At 38.7% G+C, this 17,631-nt stretch overlaps 1 protein-coding gene across 1 annotated transcript in view; it reads left to right on the plus strand.

Annotated features, from left to right (window-relative positions):
• PREP (prolyl endopeptidase) overlaps nucleotides 1-17,631 on the plus strand; it is a 123,961-nt gene that overhangs the window by 40,562 nt on the left and 65,768 nt on the right. Inside the window, exon 7 of the mRNA XM_057738542.1 lies at nucleotides 7,676-7,781. Coding sequence (XP_057594525.1) covers nucleotides 7,676-7,781 — 106 coding nt within the window. The remainder of the gene's footprint in view (nucleotides 1-7,675; nucleotides 7,782-17,631) is intronic.

Below are 17,631 nucleotides of genomic sequence, written 5' to 3' on the forward strand. Positions count from 1 at the left end.
AGAGGTTTGCTCTGGTTGCTGCTTAATCTCTAAATGTCATGTTTGGTGGCTCCTGGGTTTGTAGGGATTAAATTCCTGAATGCGCTGAGTCACGTGAGTGTTGGAGCAGCACATGTGAATCTAACAGAATAAAGTTCTTTAAAATACATACGCTGTTGAATAGTTTGCATGATGTCTGTCAGAGGTTTCCCTGGTAAATATTATTCTCAATGCGGCTTAGTACCGCAATACACACAGGTAAAATATCTCAGTGAATCCATGTGGCTTCTTTGATGAAAGAATAAAGTCTGATAATCCCATACCTATGCCCTACCTTTTGATACCTGTAAATGCACATGGCAGCAGTTACTGGGTGCTCCTCTTCAAAACTAGAAGCCACCACTTGAATAGGTTTCCTTCGGTTAGCGTAACATATTCCAAGATGAGGAACCCAGTGAGATGAAGCCTTGCGTGCTGTCACAGGTCAGGTTCCCTGGAGGGCAGCCTCCAGAAGTTCAGTGGGGGTGCTTTCAAAACCTTCGCCTGTGCTGGGGAGTGAAAGCAGAAAGGGGAGACGTTGAATGAAGTCATGACAAGGGCCTCAGCCAGTCCTACAGGGAGCTCTTGAGCTGGGTTAGCCCTTCAGCATTTTCCTAACTAGGAGTGAGGGCCTGGGCCTTCATACCTTTATGCATTAATCAGTCATTGCATGTGGGATGAACCCAAAACAATGTGTGACCTTGGGAGGGGTGGCTCTCTTCAGCAGGAGGACAAGGCCCCGAGGTGCTCAGCTGAGAGCTGCCTCTTCCCAGCTCCCAGCAGCTGGGGGAATGAGCGCTTCAGCAGAGCACAGCATCCACTATTCATGCTTCTGTCTGTCGGTGAGATGTACACTTGAGAATGAGTATGTGTGTAGCTCAAGTGTGTGTTAAGCATAGCCCTCTGAACCAGATACCTATGCCAGCATAGCAGCTGTAAGAATGGAAAAAAGCAATCACTTTTAGAGGAATTCTACTTCCCTTTTAAAAACCAGGGCCATTCCTTCTCAAGAGCCTTCTCAGATCTCACTCTTCCTCCCAGCTCCCCACCCTGTTAGATGCTCCTCTCTGGCACTTTCATCGATGCTTTATATTTCTCACTATTAATGTTTACAATATAACTTTATCTGTGTGCAAGTGCGTGTGTGTGTAACTCTCCCACCTAAGAATGAGGTCTTGAATGCCCTGTCCTTGTTGATCTGTGTTCCAGAACCTGGTTTAGACGCAGCAGACTCTCAGTAACTGTTGGTAAACAGCCTCTGCTCTGACTTCCCCAAATAGTAGATAGCTGTGTTTGGTGGCCCATGTTAAATTATGTCTTTGGTAAAGGAGATGGAAAGCTGGCTGGCCACAGATTCTCCTGTTAAAATGAGCCACCTTTGGTGACAGTTTTATCTCCGACCTTGAAGGGTAGCTTTTGGCTTTGGCTTTTACCTATCAAGGTCATCTGGTCATGGATAACAAATAGCTAAGTACCAGCAGATTTCTGAATGTTTTGTAGTCTATCTATAGAATACCACATTCTTTATACATTTGAATTTTTTTTCCAAATACTTTTATCAGTACAGATGCTATTACTGCCTTCCTTAATTAACATTTTCTAAAGATATTTAATCAGTACTCTCAATGTAATTCAGCGAATGACTGCACACGAGATTGTCAAAATAACTTGCATCTAAAGGGAAATACTTTTTAGAAAAATTGTCAGAAATTAAAATGGTAAAGAGTTTTAGCTTTCATCCTGTTGGTATTGTTTTGGAATGCAATCAATGGACTTAATATCAGCAAATAAATATTTTATTTACAGTAGTTCTTAGAATTTTTTGTTAATTAATATTTATTTACATAAAAGGTGTTTATTGTGAAATAGTCATTTTGACTTAAGAAAAATTTGTTTAAAATAATTATACATAAAGTAAAAGGAAGCTGTGACTTAAGAATTACATATTTTGTAATTGGTCGGACTAGCATTTGCAACCCTGTTGCAAAAAATTAGTGCTTTTGAATCAGATTAATTGCATCCGGAGAACATGGTTTTTCTTAGCTAATGTAGTTATTTAAAGAAAAACAATGTTTTATAACTGGAATTTATACTGTTCATGAAGGCCTCCCTTGGCTCTTGTGCTTTTCTGTTTTCCTTTTATCTGGATTTCAGGAAGGTCAGTTTCTTCTGTGTCCTCCTTATCAACAATATTTTTGTGTTCCCCTCCCAGTAATTTCCAAAATTCTCTTTTTAAATTGTCTTGAAATAGTCTGAGCATGAGGCCATTGTTGAACGTGCATTGTTACTGGTTAAATTTTAGTGGAAGAAGGTATATTTCTAATCTGTATATTTTCGGGCAACAATGACGTATACATGATTTCTGAATGAGACCTTGAGCATTTGAAAATTCAGGGTGGTTTCCAGTTTAGCAGATTTGTTTAGTGGCTGTAGAATATCTCTGGGTTGTGATGAGAAGGGTTATAGAGAAAAAGACTGACTTAATTGGCATCCCCAACAGCAGTTCCTTTGGGATTTGCTGCCTTGGATTAAGTATAAGCTGCTGCAACCATTTAGTGCAGCCAGAAGTACTGAGGAAAACTCGTTAGATGTGCTTGAGACAGCTGTCAGCAAAGGTTTGATGTGGTTCTTGCAGTAAGTTTTACTGCTCTATCATTCCATTGGCTGAATCACTGCAACTGAATTAGCCATCATTTGTGATTGATGTTGCATGACTCTAAGCACTAAGCTGTAAAGATTCTGTATTTAAAGGACAAGAGAACAAAAGTATGAAGTATTGTTAATGAGGCTTTCTATTACATTTAATAAAGTTATCATTGTGAGGTTGCTAATGATATTCTTAATATAGGATGGCTTAAAAATAAGGTAGAGCTAAATTTCTAGACACTGGTTTATTAGCTATGTATATGAAAAGCTTAAGGAAAGTGTATAAAAGACTGGAAATAGAGTATTTAACTCCTAAAGCAGTCAACGAAGGGAAAAAGGTTGTTAAGAAATTTATATTAATACAGTATGAAGAGGAAAGGAGAAGAGAAAAGCAAGGTGACTAGAATGTTCAAAATTAAGTTGTGGAAGCAGTAACAATAAAGACAAAAATACAGATTCTTAGTGGGAATTTTTAAACTCTGTCAAGTCAGATGTTCATTTTTAAGAAACCCACTTAAAACATAATGACAGGTAACTTGGAAATACATTGAGGATGAGAATGTAGAAAAGGATTCATGGAAATCATAAATGTATATGCAGTTTCTCCAAAACCGTTTGGCAGTCTTTGAAGAGATTATAAGGAGCCTGGAAAGAGATGAAGAGAGTGCACCTGAGTCATTCGGTGTCGTATAGCTTGTAACCAAAACTCATACAGCAAAATATGATTCATTTTTTGGAAAGGAGATTCCTTCAGCACTCAGAAAAAATGTCACCAAGACAGGACAGCCAAATTAAGCAGGACTTTTCTAGAATCTTTTATAAAACTGTACTTACCTGGAATCCCACTTCTGTTTCACAAGTACAGATTACTTCTGTGCTTTAAAATAATTTTTTCTGAGAAAGAGATATTTAACATCCAATGTGCTGCCAAGTGCTGAGAAACGCTGGACATTGCATACACACGTAGCCACTGGGGTGAATTTGTACATGCAGAGAACCTGATTGACAGACAGCTGGTTTACCAAAACAAACCTGCTGATAGAAAGTGGATGGACATTTTTGGAAAACTGGAATCTAATTCCTCCAAGTCTAAAAACTTGATGCTGCTAGTAAGTAAAACCCTAAAATATCCTACTATGTAATAAGACAAAAGAAACTATTTCATTGTTATGTTTTTTATTGATCATAAATATTATCTTTTTAATTAGTCCTATATTACATTCTTAATTTTTACATCTATGTATTTAAATTTACACAATAATATACCCTAAAAATGTAGTTATCCAATAAAGAATTAAAAATAAGCTAAAAAAATAAAGCATAATGACAAGTTTCGGCTTCTGGCCATGACGTATAACTGGTATTGGACTAACCCTCCTGCCGTGAGCAGCCAGAAAACCATCCACAGTAGGCAGAGCATCTGCTTGCAGATATTGGTCTGCAGGTATCAGATGACTGATCATGAGAGAGATGTCTGAACTCTGGCACAAGAAGGAGGTGCCCCCAGAATATTGCAGTCTCACTGCACTAAGGATCCAAAGAGTGGAATTCAGGAAGACTGAAGCCACTGGAATTTGCAGGCACAGTGCCCAGAGAAGGGGAACCAGCCACTAACAGTGCTGGAAATCTCCTTGGTGTCCCCCTGCATCTTCGGCTGACTGTTAAGTGGTGCATGCGTAGGGTGAGGCTCCAGGATTCCAGCTGAGAACAACCACCAGGGACGTGTAAGCTGACAACTACCAGACGTTTTAACAAGTCTTGGAGACTTTCACATTCTAACCGTTAAAGTAGAAAGGCCTTGTGAACACCCAGGGTATTCAGCAGAGACCCCAGAAAGGCCGTCTATGCCTTTGCAGTAGGGCTGTAGACCTTCCCCAGCAAAGTGTGAAAATAACCTGGATCAAGTTGATCCACCACATTAACTGCCTCAGTTTAAAACCTTCTTTTTAGAGAAAGACCCCCCCCCAAAAAAAATCCAGATAGCATTAAAAGTGTTCAATATCCAATAAAAGAAATTACTCAGTGTGTGAAGTAGCAGGAAAATGTGATTTATAACCATGAGAAAAACTAGTCAATAAAACAGATCTAGATTGTAAAGCAATTATACGCCAATAAAAATTAAAAGAAAAACAACAGTGGATCTAGAAATTACAGGTAGTAGAATTAGCAGACATAGACTTTTTGAAAGCGATTATAAAAATAACTTTAAAAGGATTTTAGGAAATGTTAATGTAAATGAACAAGGAAATAGAAAACATACAAATAACCAACTATTCTTCTAAAGGTGAAAAATAAACTATCTGAATCGAAAAATTCTCTGCATGGGTTTAATAGCACTTTAGATACTATGAAAGAAAATAATGTGAATTTGAAGACACGTTGAAATGAAGCCACGGGGGGAAAAAACTTGAAAAAAAATGAACACAGTCTCATTGAACTGTAGAACAATACTAAGTGATTTAACATTATGTATTTGTAGTCCTAGGGTGGGGTTGGTGAGGGGACACAAAAATTATATGAGATAAAAACGGCTAAAAATGTTATGACAAACCTACAGATTCAAGAAGCTTAACAAATCTGAAAGAGGCTACTACAGCAAAGTCCTTTATAATCAACTCACGGAAAACCAGGTATAATAAGATAATTTTAAAAGCAGCCAGATAAGAAAACACATTATTGTACATAGTTAAAAACATGAATGAGGCAGTTAAAAACATGAGTGACTTCTCATCTGAAACAATGCAAGTCAGAAGACAGTGGAAAGACACCTTATGAAGCCTACCTCGACTGCCTCCCTTACCCAGACCTGTTCATGTTCTGTATGGCATTTACCATTTTATTTTATTTTGTTTATTTTTTTAATTTATTTATTTATTTATTTTGGCTGCACTGGGTCTTTACTGCTGCACATGGGCTTTCTCTAGTTGCGGCAAGGCAAGCGGGGGCTGCTCTTTGTTGCTGCGAGCGGGCTTCTCATTGCGGTGGCTTCTCTTGTTGTGGAGCACAGGCTCTTGTTGTGGAGCATGGGCTCTAGGCAGGTGGGCTTAATAGTTGTGGTGCACAGGCTTAGTTGCTCTGCGGCACATGGGATCTTCCCAGACCAGGGCTCGAACCCGTGTCCCCTGCATTGGCAGGTGGATTCTTAACCACTGCACCACCAGGGAAGTCCCCATTTACCATTTTATAATAGACTACATTACTCCATATTTATGTGCATGTCTTCTCCACTAGGGTGTAATTTTCCCCCCTTGATTTATTCACTGATTTATCTTTAGCACGTAGGAAAATGTCTTGCACATAACAGCTGCTTTAGCAAATATTTATTGAATGAATAAATTAAAGAATAGCAGTTGTTGGTAAGTGCATTTCGTCAGGGTTCTCCAGAGAAACAGAACCCGTGAGGTATATGTATATATAATATATATAGAGAGAAATTCATTTTAAGGAATTGGCTAACGTGATTGTGGAGGCTTGACACTTTCAAAATCTACAGGGTAGGCTGGCAGGCAGGAAACCCAGGGAAGAGTTTCAGTTTGAGTCCAAGGGCCGTCTGCTGGCAGAATTCCTTCTGGCTGGGGAGGTCAGTCTTTTTCTGTTAAGGCTTCAATTGATTGGTTGTGACTTACCCACGTTATGGAGCGTATCAGCTTTGCTCAAAGTCCACCAGTTTAAATGTTAACCTCATCCCAAAAAACACCTTCACAAAAACATGTAGAATAATGTTTGACCAAATATATAGGTCCTATGGCCTAGACAAGATGACATAAAATTCACCTTCAGGGTAGGATGTTGAAAACAGGACAGCTGACATATGTGTGTATAAGTCAGTACAATTACTTAGGAAAATAATTTGGCAACATCTAGTAAAGTTGAGTATGTGCATATCGTACCACTGAGCAGTTTTACTTGTAGTTACGTATCCCAGGAAACATGTATTATGAGGCCACAAATAAAGGAATTCTTTAGAGTGTCGCTTGTAATAAGGACAAATACCACAAAGGAAGAAAATGGAGATAATCTAAATAATTATGTGGTAGGAAGTCAACTAGTTGTGACATATTCCTAGATTGGAATATTGTACAGCAGTTAAAACAACTGAAGCAAATATACATATATCTACATGGATTAATTTTTTAAATTATATTGAATGCAGAAGGATATATATAGTCTGATACTACTTACATCAAATTTGACAACTCAAAAGCATAATATATTACTTGTTGCATTAGTTTTATATCAAGGTTCTTTTTGGTACCCAAGAGTCTCCTGTTTAATATTTTAGAAGAAATCCACTGAAGCACAGGTCTTTTACCTCTGCTGCCTTGTGTTATATAGGGGACTAAAGATACGCATAAAAAGTTGTTCACTTGTTCAGTGGAAACTTGCTAACGTGACCAGTATGAACCACAAATGAATTTTTGTGCATCCACGCCCATTTTGCTAATTCTTACTCATTTAGAACAGCTTTTAAAATGTGCCACGTGTGATAAAATTTCAAATTCAGGGGTTTTAATATTCAAAATGACAGATTGAATGTATTTTTCAGTTAAAGAATAGACTTTTTTTAAGCTTTTAAAAATTTAAGTGTAATTGACATAGAATATTATGTTAGTTTCAGGTGTACAAGCTAGCGATCCAACAATCAAATATGTTATAAACGATCACCCTGATAAGTCCAGTAACCATCTGTCACCATATGAAATTATTACAGGTTTATTGACTATAAAGAATAGATTTTAAATAAAAATCACATTGAATCATGAAATTCAGTTTTATATGGATATTTTCAACGTAAATCTTTCACTATGTTTTGTTAAACTATGATTAACAGTGAAATAAGTTAAAATTGATATTCACCTTTTTGTCTGATACCTTTCTTATCCAATCATAACTTTGGGGTAAAGATACTACATTTGCGGTGAATCTTTATTTTTTACCTAATATTTCGCAGTGTTCTCACAAAAAAATCTATTCTAATTTAGCCCCCTGTGTTGTTTTTGTCCCTTCATAGTTATCTGATGATGGTCGCTACGTCTTGTTGTCGATAAGGGAGGGATGTGATCCCGTAAACCAACTCTGGTACTGTGACCTCCAGCAGGAACCCAACGGCATCACTGGTAAGCCGTCTTTCAAACACGGATGATTATTCCGGGAAGTTCCATTAAAAAGCAATTATGTTGGTCTTCTAATTGATTTCCCAAGAAACCTCTTCCATTTAGCCACGTCATCTCAGCTTATAAGATTGTTTTCTTTCGATATTATTCCTTAAAATGAAAAAAAAATTGAATGGAGCTCTGTGTGGTGTTAGCATTTTCTCTGTAGATTGAGGCTAACCATTGGATGCTTATGAGTGTGCAAGTATGCTGACTGTATTGCAGATGAAGAGTGTTCAGAAGAAACTGGCCCTTTGGTCTGTAGAGCATTATGACTGTCTAGATGTAATGGTGCACACTGTCACGGGAAAGAGATAGGATACCAGTGACAAGTTATCAGATTAAAAGGTGATAACAAGACAGCTCCTCAGTACTGAACGCATGTACACTATCAGCCAGATTTTGCTTCCTGAAGCTATATGTATCAAGACAGTAAGCATGGGACCAGCCAGTTACAAATTCTGGACATGGCTCATTTTAAATGTTGTTTTCTTCCAACATTTGTATCATACCAGCACCATCATCAAGCCTTAAAGCTTTTCAGCTGCACTATTTACTATGCTGAAAATTCCCAGACCCAAAACCTCTATCAGGGATATACTGGCACCCAGATAAGGATGCAATTACACCACGTTCTGGTTAATGTAAAAGAAATGTATTTTAGAGATAGTTGACACAAATTTTCAAAATATACTATATTGAGTGCATTTCTAATTGTTGATTAGATTACCTCATAATTAGTATCTAATCTATATTACGTTATGACCAGAAAATTTATACCTTTTTTTTTTTTTATTACTGATGGGACATTGCATCATTTTTTAACTTCTCTGAGCAAGAGCTGTATCCTAATATTCTTAGCTGTTACAGAGTGCCATTCACATATATAGAAGGATGAAATCAACAGTCTTTAATATTAAATATATATCCATTGAATAAAGCTACATTTTTTTTTCCCTGTTTGGAAAAGAAAAGATACACCCATTTTGATCTCGAGAAAATTGCATACACCACATCAGTTTTCACATTCTCTCACAGGAGCACACCACCACTCAAGAATCGCTCACTTGAGTTGCAAGTCAACGTTTGCATAGAGCTGAGTGTGGAAGGTCAAATCTGAATGTTATTGTGCTGCTGTCCTGCCCAGTGTTTTTTTTTTTTTTTTAAAGCTCTTTATTGGAATATATTTGCTTTACACTCTTGTACCAGTTTTTGAGGTACACCAAAGTGAATCAGCTGTATTTATACATATATCCCCATATCCCCTCCCTCCTGCAACTCCCTCTCCTGTTCCCTGTCCTGGCTCTCTAAGGCATCTCCCATCATCAAGTTGATCTCCTTTTGCTATACAGCAGCTTCCCACTAGCTATCTGTTTTACAGTTCTGCCCAGTGTTCTTGTGTGGCTTTAGGATGGTGGAAGGGACTTGGCTTTCTCTGGTTTATTAAAAACTTCAGTCACAGTGTTCTTCCTCCAGAGAGTGCTGCTTTCATTTTCTATTTTTACTTTGTATCTTTAAATTACCAGGTAGGCTTGTTATTAAAAGGTATGCAAATTGCTTAATTTACTCCAGATAAAGAGAAGACAGTTTCATCCACATATTTGTATACTGAACTGCTGTCTGTGTCCACTTTAATAATAGATGGTAATACTTTGAACGAGACTTAGCAAGTACTGGCGCCTCTGTTTTCTTCCTGACCTCTTGGTCCTTATCTTTTTTTTTTCGCCGCCACTACCTCCCTTTACCCAACAGCATTTGTGAGGAATTAGAGAATAGGGTGTGATACCCAGAGATTGGGATTCCAGAAGCAAAACAGTGCAGAAGTGCACCCAGGCTCTCATAAATAAAATTCTAGACGTTGCAGCCATGAAGGAACATGAGGAAGGAAAAAGGGAAGCATCTAAGAAATCCTAGTGTCTGCGGTGCATTCAGACTGGAAGACATCATTTACAAGATAAGTCAGGTCCTAGCCTCCCTTCCCAACTTGATCTTTCCTTGACTTACGTGACCGTTGTCTTCTCTGTTTCCTAGGTGGTTTTTGTGTAGCTTAGGTGAAGAGTCCAGCACAGAGTAAGCACTCAGTAAATGTTAGCAATTGTTAATTTTCCAAATTGTTCTCACTCTCTTTTTTAAAAAATTCTTCCAGAGAAACTTTAAGATTCTTTTGTCATGATCTGAACAAAATTCAGCCGTGTTTGACTAGGACTATGTGTAAATCTCTAAATTTATTTGGGACTGTATCTCTGAGTTGTATAGGAACTGTATATTTCTTACTAAAGTTACTTCTAGGTGTTTTATGTTTGTGACATATTGATGGTTTGTAAATGTACCTGTCAAGGTTTAACCAGAGAGGCAGAACCAGCAGGAGATACATACTAAGAGATTTATTGCAAGGATTTGGCTTATGTGATTGTGGGTGTGGCAGCGTACATCTGAAACCAGTAGGGCAGGCCGTCAGGAAGGGCAGGCTACTGTCCACTGGTGGAATTTCTTCTTATTCCCGGGAGCCTCAGCTCTGCTGGAAGGCTCAGACCTACCCAGATTATCTAGGATAATCTCCTTTACTTAAAGTCAACTGATTATGGTCGTTAATCATATCTATAAAATACCTTCCCGGTAACACCTAGATTAGTGTTTGATTGATTAACTCAGGACATCAGCATGGACAAGTTGAAGTAGCAAAAAGAGCATCCCGGTGAGCTTGTAGAAAACCACATGGAAGGGAATAGAGCAAACAAATGCTAACCTGATGTCATTTTTTAAGAAGATGACTAAACCGACCAGTATGCATGGGTTGGGATCAAGTTAGACAGTGTTTTCCAGTGATAGCTGCTAAATTCTGGGTGTAGCACTGGGCCTGTCATCTTTTTTAAATTATTGCTTTACTAGCATTAAACTTGTGGGTAACATAAACCTCAGAGGAGCTCTTCTCTTGAACAGTGGTCCTGGGATTCTGAAAGCTCTCAACAGTTGCAGGGATTGACCAGTACTAAGAAGATGAACTGGGAATCAGTTTCCACCCTTGGGTTCAAAAGTCAACCGTGTGGGTCAAGATTAGAGAGATCTTGGGGTTTTTTGTTTGTCTGTTTTTTTAATTGATTGCTGCTTCATCATGAGTTAATATAATTTTAACCGATTAAAAAACAAGTACTGTGAGCTTAACTGTTGAAGACATTAAGTATATTTGGTTTATAATGGGAGAGAGATAGCAGATTGATATAATCATTAAAATTTTTTAAACAGTTCTTATTAATTACACTTGAGTATATTGAGACAGTAACCTTAAGACTTTCGAATCAGATTTGAATTTAACTCTCTCTCAATAATTGGTGACCTTGGGAAAGTTATCCTTTCCTCTTAATATTTCCACAACTACAAATGAGGCAGTGATTCCTACTTCATGAGGAATTGTGAGGAATAATGAAAATGCATAGAGAAGGGCCTAGCAGGGTTCCTGGCACACGGTGGGTTCTCAGATGTGCCTTCTTTATCTTTTGTTTTTTACTGAAAGGGGAGTATTTCAAATCACCACACCATGGTTTTAGGTAATGGATTAAAATAGATTGAAGGTGCCCTAAAAATAATTTATCTTCAGTATCAAAGCTGCTCCAAACACAGATCTTGGTTTTGACTTGTTTTCTGTAAAACCTGATTCATAATCAAGAGTCCTTATGTTGAGGAAACCATGACTGCCACCCAGAATCTTTTTCTTGCTGTTTCCTTACTGCACCCCCATTTTTGTTACCTAATTTGTTAAGTTAAATGCTAAATATGCTAGTTAACTGAAATATTAGGTGAATTAAACCTAAATAGCTGGTGACTGAAAACTGAATCCAGGGTTATGAAATCGTTAATGTTATATTGCTGAACTTGATATCCCTTTTGATAACCTCGGGTCTTTCTATTATAGTTTTAATCATTTTTACCTTAAAGGCAGGGAGATTTATCAGCATTTTCCTATACATTAATTTTTTATTTATTAGGGTATTGCTAAATTGCCTGTCTGGAGAGCTAAATAATTTCACTTAAGAAGCTCTCTTTTCTAACATTCCCATCATCTTTGTCTCTGAAGAAACCCTTCTGCGTGTGTGCAGTGTGAAATAAGAAGCACAAAAAAGTGGCCAGTGGCTACTTAATATCATCGAAAAAGGTAACATAAGGAAAACAGAACTACATAAATACAAAATGGAAAAAAAATCTTAGAATCTTGAGAGTTAAGTGTTGTCTCTGTGATTTACATTTGTCTTGTACATTTGATTTTCTGTTCAAGGACTAGCTGACCTTGCTGTGTGCTGCTCTGTGAGCAGGATTTCTCTCCTGTTACCCTTTGCCTCTCTTTGGAGAGCCTCATTTCTGCCAACATTTGCAGTATTTTTACGTAGTAGTAACATGAACCCATTTTTTGCAAACGATGGGCCATAGCCTTTCCACAGGAGCTGCAGTTCATGCTGCAGCTGCTCCTGTCCTTACCTGTCTGAACAGGTAACTTCTCTGACCCCCCCAGCTCACTTCACTCGCCACTGTATGGAGACAGCTCTGGGCCTGTCATCTGGGCATTAGAAGTCTGCATAATTTTCCAAGTGTTCAAAACAGCTCAGCAGGCCTGCTCCAAAGAATATCACATCCCTTTTCTATGCTGACTGCCAGAGACTTGTTCGAAGTCACTCTCAGCTTTCTTTGGGGGAAGAGGGACTTCTGCCCTAGACGTTACCGTGCTTCCTCATGCGTTGGGGTCATACCTTTCCCTCCGTGGTTGGTCCTTCTGCCCCTTTCCCCACTCTGATTTCTTTTTCTCTCCATACAAAAACACTGTATGTGACTGTTTTTGAGCTGCATGAAATCAGGGACTTTGTCCGTCTTCTCTCCTTGGAGTCCCCAGCGCCTAGAACGGCGCCTGACTACAACAGCGGTTCTCTCCTTGACCAGACTTTAGTCAGGCTCCTCGGAGCCTCTTCTCAGTGAGGCCTCAGCCTTCGTTCCTTGCCCCCGACCCTCCTTGCTGGGCCTGCGTAGCCCAGTTGTAGTGAGGTCCTGCTGAGTCAGCGTAAAGATAGTCTCCTGCCCTTCATTTCTGATCAGATGCCTCACACCCCATCCATCCCCCACATGCTTGACCTGGCTTCACCAAGAAGCCCCCCCTCATGTCTTCTCTTAGTAATTTTTGATCCACCAGCCCCTTCATTCTGCACATGGGCTCTCAATCTCTAGCTCTCTTTTCTGTGTTCCAGTTCAGCCTGACCTCTCTCCCTCACTGCAGTAGTCTTGACACCTATCATGATAGTCTTGAAGAAAGTCTTCTTTACCATTTTAACAAGTGTCAGAGTAACTTTTCTTTATCACAGGCTCACAGTAGGTGGGCACCAGCTTGTCTCCAGCCGCTGCCCTCGCCCCTTTAGGGCTTCTGTGCTCGGGTGGCCCTGCTTGAGAAGTCCTCCTCCATCTGTAACTGTTAATTTACTTGTATTTTGAATCTTTACCCTTCTGGCCTCCTAACTTTTAAAATTAAATTTTTGTCTTTTTTTAAAGCCTGAGGATGATCAAAAAGTACAGACCATGGTTCTCCAGTCCTGTGTACTATATGAGCAGATTTCTGCTTCTCTTGTTTAAAATTGAAAATTAAAAAGTATCAAGGTATCACTTAGGACACCAGGGAGGCATGACATTTTATTAGTTCTGCACTGGAAAAGACAGCTGAGTCTTGACTCCTGTGATTCTTAATGTGATTTGCGCCTGCAGATTAGTTGAAGTTAATCGTGCTGAGCCTTACAAGAAGATGATGTGTGTCTGGATTTCTTAGTTATGTATTCTGTACCTTTCTAAATCAAGACTACTATTTCTTTTGAAATAAATATATATATACACACACTTTGTTTCCTAAATTTGTTGTAAATATTACGAATACATAGTTGTTTCATATAGACTAAATTTAGAATAAGTTTTCACGTATTTTCTACATTACAGTTAAATATCAGGCCTCAGAGTTGTCCCTTTTCTCTCCAATATGTGGGCTCCTAAAGTTTTTAATGAAAACTTAATTTAGGGAATCCCCTGGTGGTCCAGTGGTTAAGATTCCACACTTCCAGTGCACAGGGCGTAGGTTGGATCCCTGGTCGGGGAACTGAGATCTCACATGCTGTGCAGTGCGGCCCAAATATATATAAAATAAAGAGAGAAAGAAATACTTTGAGGAAGAGCTACAATTTAAAAGTTTCTGAATTCCAGATCAATGCTCCTAATAAAGTTTCATTAAAAATAAGAAAGAAAATTTAATTTATACCCTAAAAATATAAAAGATGGTTTTCAACACACTTTTATACACATTTAACTTAGTGTGTAATATTTCCAAGTATTCTTATTGGAAAAGTGGAAGAAACTGCTAACTTCTTTTAAATTTGATTACTTCTGTTGTCTTTATAATCAAGAAGTATATGTAAGTTTCAGTCTGAAATGTAGGATTGTGTGAATGTTAATATTTGGTCATGAGGCAGACGTGAGTCAATGCCCCACTTTGTGCCAGGCACTGTGTTGGGTGATGGCGGTGATGACAGCCCATCCCTGCTGAGTATGTGCTCCCCGCCGGCTGGACGGAGGCCACAGACGGCCAGTGCACAGCGTCAGGGCTTATCAGTGGTGCTGTCACCAAGCAACACGCTCAGAGTTAGGACCTGTCTGGAGTTTGGAAGGTCTAGACACCCTCTCACTCCTCTCTGTTGTCTCTCTTTTGTTTGTTCCCTTTTCTTCTGGGTTCTTTCATTTTTCTGTAGAAGGTCAGATACTTTATTCTCTATTTTATAGGATAATCAGCGGCAAAAGAGACACTGACCATTTGGCTCTATTCTGAATAAATGTACAACTATATCAGAGGTTTTTAAAGAGAATCTGTAGGAAGTAATTGTTACATGTAAAGAACTGTAAATGTCTAAAATTCTTGTTGATGGTAACTTAATACCCTTCTGCTTCAGTGTAGCCATCCTTAAATGGACCCCAAGTGGTCTTTACTCATGTCGCAGCATTTATGAAGGATCTTAGGGGAAAAGATGGGTGACGCTGACATACTGATTTTTGTAAGGAAATAGCAGCTTATCCTGTACTTCACCCAGACTATCTTTCACTAACCCGTCTCTTGGCTGTTTCCTTTTTTTGCTTAAAATTTGATCATTTTAGATTGATGAAGTTTTCAGAACTTACCATGTCTTCGTTTTAATGCTTTCATGTTATTAAAGAAAATTGGCTTTCTCCTGCATAAGAAATCAATCTACACAGCATGCTAACATAAAACTACAAAAGGAAGCTCAGTGTTTATCAGACACTTAAATTGTTCACTCAGCCATCTCTGGCAGTGCAAAGCAGGTTATCTCTTGTTTCTAGCCAGATGGGACAATTTTGACTCCCATGTTCATGCCTGGTGGAGTTGGACATCTTTTGGAGGTGGAGAAGGGGAGATAAACATTCAAGAAGCTTGAAACAAATGAACTGTCTAAAGTTTAGCAAAGTTATCTGAGCGTTAAAAGTCAGACCAACAGGGGAGGAGGGCTTCTGTGAAAGGCAGGGAGTTATTAGAAAATAAGTTTGCGACTTCCCTGGCAGTCCAGTGATTAAGACTCTGTGCTTCCAATGCAGGGGACACGGGTCCGATCCCTGGTTGGGGAACTAAGACCCCACATGCCACATGGTGCAGCCAAAAACTAACAAACATGCAAAAAATTTAAAAAAAAAAGTTTGTGTTTCAGAGTGGGAATGCCAACAACCCAAAAGAATTGGAATATTGAAAGACAGTATAAAAATAAGAAGCAAAACATGAATTTTGAAGTAAAATAAATACTAGTGATAAAATTAATAATTTTACTGATTTTTAAATTAGTGATTATAAAAGCTTTTTCTAGGAAAATGGCTGTGTGCCCTGGGAGATGGAGACTAGATTTTATAAGTTCACTGTTAGCAAATAAATAGCGCTGTTCAGAAGCCACATTCTGCTTATTTTTGTCATTTGCACAATGCTAGGGTTATTTGGGAAGGTGGTAAGTATTTATTTAGCATTTCCTATGTGCCAGGTTCTAAATATTCCATTGTCTTCTCAACAGCCTCTGAGGAGCTTATGTTGTTATCCTGAGGAAACTGAGGCAGGTCAGGCCAATTAACTTTCCTGATGCCATTTACAGCTTCAGACCCAGCCCACTTGAATTCCGTGCCCGTGTTCTAACCATCATCATGTAGCAGGTGCAACAGAATGAGGCACCAGCAGAGCATGACCCGGGCGTGCTCTGCATTTGTTATTGTTGTGAGAGCCCAGGCCCTCTGTGTTTTGTCAAATGTAAGTGCACGTTTCAGCTCCTGTTATAAGAGAGCTTACAAAATATTTTCAGCGAAATATAGTTAATATCATTGATTTTCAAAGAAAGCAAAACAAGTAATGACTTTGCTCTAAGGGAAGCTTTCAGTGACTTACTTTAAGCTCAACTTCACTCAGTAAACAAATCATTCCCCCACCAAGAAGCAGGTTTATAAAAAAGTAATTTTAACTTCAATGTGGAGATGTTTGGGAATCTAATTCTGTTGGCTTCAGAGGAAAGAATACCACTTAGAGACAAAGACCTCAGAAAAGGGGGGCAAAAAGTGAGATGGTTTGAGTCTAGCCACATCGCTTTTTTTCTTTCTTTTTTATACTCTTGTACCAGTTTTTGAGGTACACCAGAGTGAATCAGCTGTATTTATACATATATCCCCATATCCCCTCCCTCCCGTGACTCCTTCCCACCCTCCCTGTCCTGGCGCTCTAAAGCATCACCCATCATCAAGTTGATCTCCCTTTGTTATGCAGCAACTTCCCACTAGCTATCTGTTTTACATTTGGTAGTGTATCTATGTCTCTGCTACTCTCTCACTTTGTCCCAGCTTCCCCTTCGCACCATCCCCCCCCCCCCACCCCGCCCCAGCCCCATGTCCTCAAGTCCATTCTCTACATCTGCATCTTTATTCTTGTCCTGTCACTGGGTTCATCAGTACCATTTTTTTAGATTCCATATATATGAGGTAGTATACAGTATTTGTTATTCTCTTTCAGGCCTGTAATTTTCTTTTTTTGTGACATCTTTGCCTGGTTTTGGTATCAGGGTGATGGTGGCCTCGTAGAATGAGTTTGGGAGTGTTCCTCCTTCTGCTATATTTTGGAAGAGTTTGAGAAGGATAGGTGTTAGCTCTTCTCTAAATGTTTGATCGAATTCCCCTGTGAATCCATCTGGCCCTGGGCTTTTGTTTGTTGGGAGATTTTTAATCACTGCCTCAATTTCTGTACTTGTGATTGGTCTGTTCATATTTTTTATTTCTTCCTGATTCAGTCTTGGAGTATTGTACTTTTCTAAGAATTTATCCATTTCTTCCAGGTTATCCAGCTTATTGACATATAGTTGCTTGTAGTAGTCTCTCATGATCTTTTGTATTTCTGTGGTGTCCATTGTTACTTCTCCTTTTTCATTTCTAATTCTGTTGATTTGCATCTTCTCCCTTTTTTTCCTGATGAGTCTGGCTAATGGTTTATCAATTTTATTTATCTTCCCAAAGAACCAGCTTTTAGTTTTATTGATCTTTGCTATTGTTTCCTTCCTTTCTTTTTCATTTATTTCTGATCTGATCTTTATGATTTCTTTCCTTCTGTTCACTTTGAGGTTTTTTTGTTCTTCTTTCTCTAATTGTTTTAGGTGTAAGGTTAGGTTGTTTATTCGATATTTTTCTTGCTTCTTGAGGTAGGGCTGTATTGCTATAAACTTCCCTCTTAGGACTGCTTTTGCTGCATCCCATAGGTTTTGGGTCGTTGTAT

The sequence above is a fragment of the Hippopotamus amphibius genome, chromosome 6, assembly GCF_030028045.1.
Source record: "Hippopotamus amphibius kiboko isolate mHipAmp2 chromosome 6, mHipAmp2.hap2, whole genome shotgun sequence".
Taxonomy (NCBI): domain Eukaryota; kingdom Metazoa; phylum Chordata; class Mammalia; order Artiodactyla; family Hippopotamidae; genus Hippopotamus; species Hippopotamus amphibius.